At 38.6% G+C, this 3043-nt stretch overlaps 1 protein-coding gene across 2 annotated transcripts in view; it reads right to left on the bottom strand.

Annotated features, from left to right (window-relative positions):
* Positions 1-1369: 1369 nt before the first annotated feature.
* Positions 1370-3043, bottom strand: part of LOC112121339 (kelch-like protein 28) — a 6394-nt gene continuing 4720 nt past the window's right edge. For both annotated transcript variants that reach the window (XM_026662841.1, XM_026662842.1), the window contains exon 3: positions 1370-2272. In XM_026662841.1, coding sequence (XP_026518626.1) covers positions 1370-2272 — 903 coding nt within the window. The remainder of the gene's footprint in view (positions 2273-3043) is intronic.

The following is a 3043-nucleotide window of genomic DNA, read 5'->3' as shown; positions in this document are numbered from 1 at the left end:
AATCTCCATCTCTGGAGATATTTAAGAGTAGGTTAGATAAATGTCTATCAGGGATGGTCTAGACAGTATTTGGTCCTGCCATGCGGGCAGGGGACTGGACTCGATGACCTCTCGAGGTCCCTTCCAGTCCTAGAATCTATGAATAAAAACGTGTTTTTAATGTATAAGGGGGGGTCGCACTCAGAGGCTTGCTGTGTGAAAGCAGTCACCAGTATAAAAGTCTGAGAACCCCTGTCCTAGGCCATAGAGGTGACAGAGGCTGTTGCTATTAGTGCTGCATAATCTCCCCCTCCCTCTTCCACACATTCGCTCTCATCCAATTCTAGCTCTGTGCTTCGGAGCATGTTCAGTGCAGATAGAATGTTATATTGTAACAACATGCTTCTAGTAAGCTATACTGGGTATATGTAAATTACCAGATTCAGAGGCTAACATGGATCCTAAATCTTGTTGGATTTTCATGGGGACAGCAAAAGGCACATTTCACCCCACTGCCAAATTTCAAGTTCTTGTTCCAAACATTTGAGGCACTACAGCTCTTAAATTATCCAACCATTTATCTGAATTTGGCAGACCTAATTCCCCCCCCCCACACCGCCCATCTCATTCTTAGAAACAGAACTGTTTTTGCTAATGCACACAAAGTTCGGAAAATTTCAGACTAAATGGTTTTAAGCAATTGAAAACAGAGGATTATAAGAGAAAGTATAAAGCAACTTTAACTAAAGGTGTAGCTATACTACTTACAATCAAGGATTCAAAGCACTAAAATGTAACTTACAAAGTTATACCATCTCAAACATCATTTGAAAAATAAGAGAGTTAGCAGTCTCAATTATACATTCTGGTTAAGTACAAGGTCTGTTTTATCCTACCAATAAGGTTTTGTGGGGTGCGCATCTATGACACCTAAACTACATTTTTACTATTTGGCAGTCTAGACTGGTGACTGGGGAGAGTAACAAAAATCATATACACAGTAAAAACCTGAAAGGGTACCAAGGCAAAAACGGAGTGAAAATACCTGTACTGTTAACAAATTTCATATTTAAATACATGCAACCCAAACTATCTACTAAGGCTTTGCAATATTTTACATTGTAGAAAAGTTCTCAGCACAAATAAGGAACACGTATCAAGGAAGATACAAAATAAAAATAAAGAGCATAGTATGCTCATCCCTGTTCCTCTGACGTTTTTTAAATTTGATTTTTAGTCATTTGGGTGCTCATGAAAGGAGCTGATACCCTGACAATGTCAAGACTGAAGCCCTTTAATTACAAATTAAACAGTTACAACCCAAAGACTGTCTCAACCGGGACATGTTAATGCATGGCTTGTTAACACCACTTAGTTTCACCAATACTCCTTACCTTTCCAAACAAGCAAATAATCCAGCTTTTCCTCCTACAGCACAAAGTACTTTAGGAGCACAACGTGGTCGTGTCGTCAACACAGTCTGATGGGAAAGTCTATGTTCAGGCATAAAGTGGTATTTCAGGGCTTCATTCAGTAGATGTTTACAAGTATGGTCATCACGAATAAGATGGTTTGCTTCATACAACCTAGTAAGAAACTTAACACTCAGCAGTGGCAACCGGACACAGTGTAGCAGCTGTGCTAAGTACTTCTGTCGCTCCTGCACATCGTACTTGATCCAAGACTCCAGTGCATAAAAAACTGTCTCTTCTGTGACAACATTCAAACAGTCATTTGAAACAATTTCATCTAATTCAGCATGTGTAAGCTCAAAAAATTCTTCAGTCTGACAAACGTCTTCAAAATTCTGACAAATGTATTTGTTAGCAGCCAAGTAGAGGTCATGGCAGCCATACGTCTCTGCGAAACGAGAAATCCCAATGCAATTGCCAGGATCTAGCTGGCTTTCAAGAAATGTGCAACATTCCTTTAGTACAAGTTTGATCTGAAGAAGATTTGCAGCTGGAAGAAGTGACTCTACGGTGTCCTGCGAGATGAATACAGTCCCTGTGTATGCATATTCCACTATAGCCTGCAGCGCTGCCTCGTCAATGCACTGGAACTCTACCTCGGAGTTCTCTTTCTCTGAAAGATTTCCAGTGAACATGGCTTTGAAATATGGGCTGATGCTAGCAAGTACCACTTTGTGCGCATGGATCTTGACATCGCCAACTCTAAGGATAATGTCACACAGCTCGTGATGTTGGCGAAGGAGGTTCAAGCCCTGCAAAAGCTGTTCAGAATGTAAGTGGGTTAAGTTGGCAAGCATGTAGGTTGGAGACGACTGGTCCATCTGTGACAAACAAAATTTTAAATATGTTATTCAGCGTTTTATTTTAAAGAGTTTCATTATCCATTTTACTTAGGCCTCTTAAATCATTAAACAGACAACATTTTAAAAAATCAAATTTATTTTTCATCATTCATGCTGTTATTTTAATTTTGCATTATGCTCCAATTGGACAAATAAAACAAATGTTTTGCTTTCTGATTTTCACAAACTAGCAAAGTGCTTTTCTTATGCACATTAATTTAAAGTCAAAGGTATTCTTCTTATATTTTTTAAAAAGTCTTTCCTTTACAGAACTTGTATTTTGGGCCTTACCTACCTAATAGTGTGTTTAAACTGGGACTTTGCATCAAATGTACCCTCAACACAACCACAGTGGTGGACTAAAAACAATTAAGAGACCATGTTCATTTTGGACAGAGCTTTGAAGTTCATAAAGTTATCAAAGTAATATGAGCTGCAGATCACTGCCCTTTTCTGTCAGGTTGATGCACAAATGCCCTTGTTTGAAGAAATCTGCCTAACATCCGTTTGAATGCTTCAAAGTCAATGAGCTGTACTGATAATTCTCTTTAGTGAATACAGTGGAACCTCTGAGTTACGAACACCTCGGGAATGGAGGTTGTTCGTAACTCTGAAATGTTCATACATTTGAAGAAAACATTATGGTTGTTCTTTCAAAAGTTTACAACTGAACACTGACTTAATATAGCTTTGAAACTTTACTATGCAGAAGAAAAATGCTGCTTTCTCTTTATTTTTCAGTAGTTTACG

Source organism: Terrapene carolina, unplaced genomic scaffold (assembly GCF_002925995.2).
Source record: "Terrapene carolina triunguis isolate 2854851 unplaced genomic scaffold, T_m_triunguis-2.0 Scaffold30699, whole genome shotgun sequence".
In the NCBI taxonomy this organism is placed as follows: Eukaryota; Metazoa; Chordata; order Testudines; family Emydidae; genus Terrapene; species Terrapene triunguis.
The sequence above is the reverse complement of the archived record's forward strand: the minus strand, read 5'-3'. Positions and strand labels throughout refer to the sequence as shown.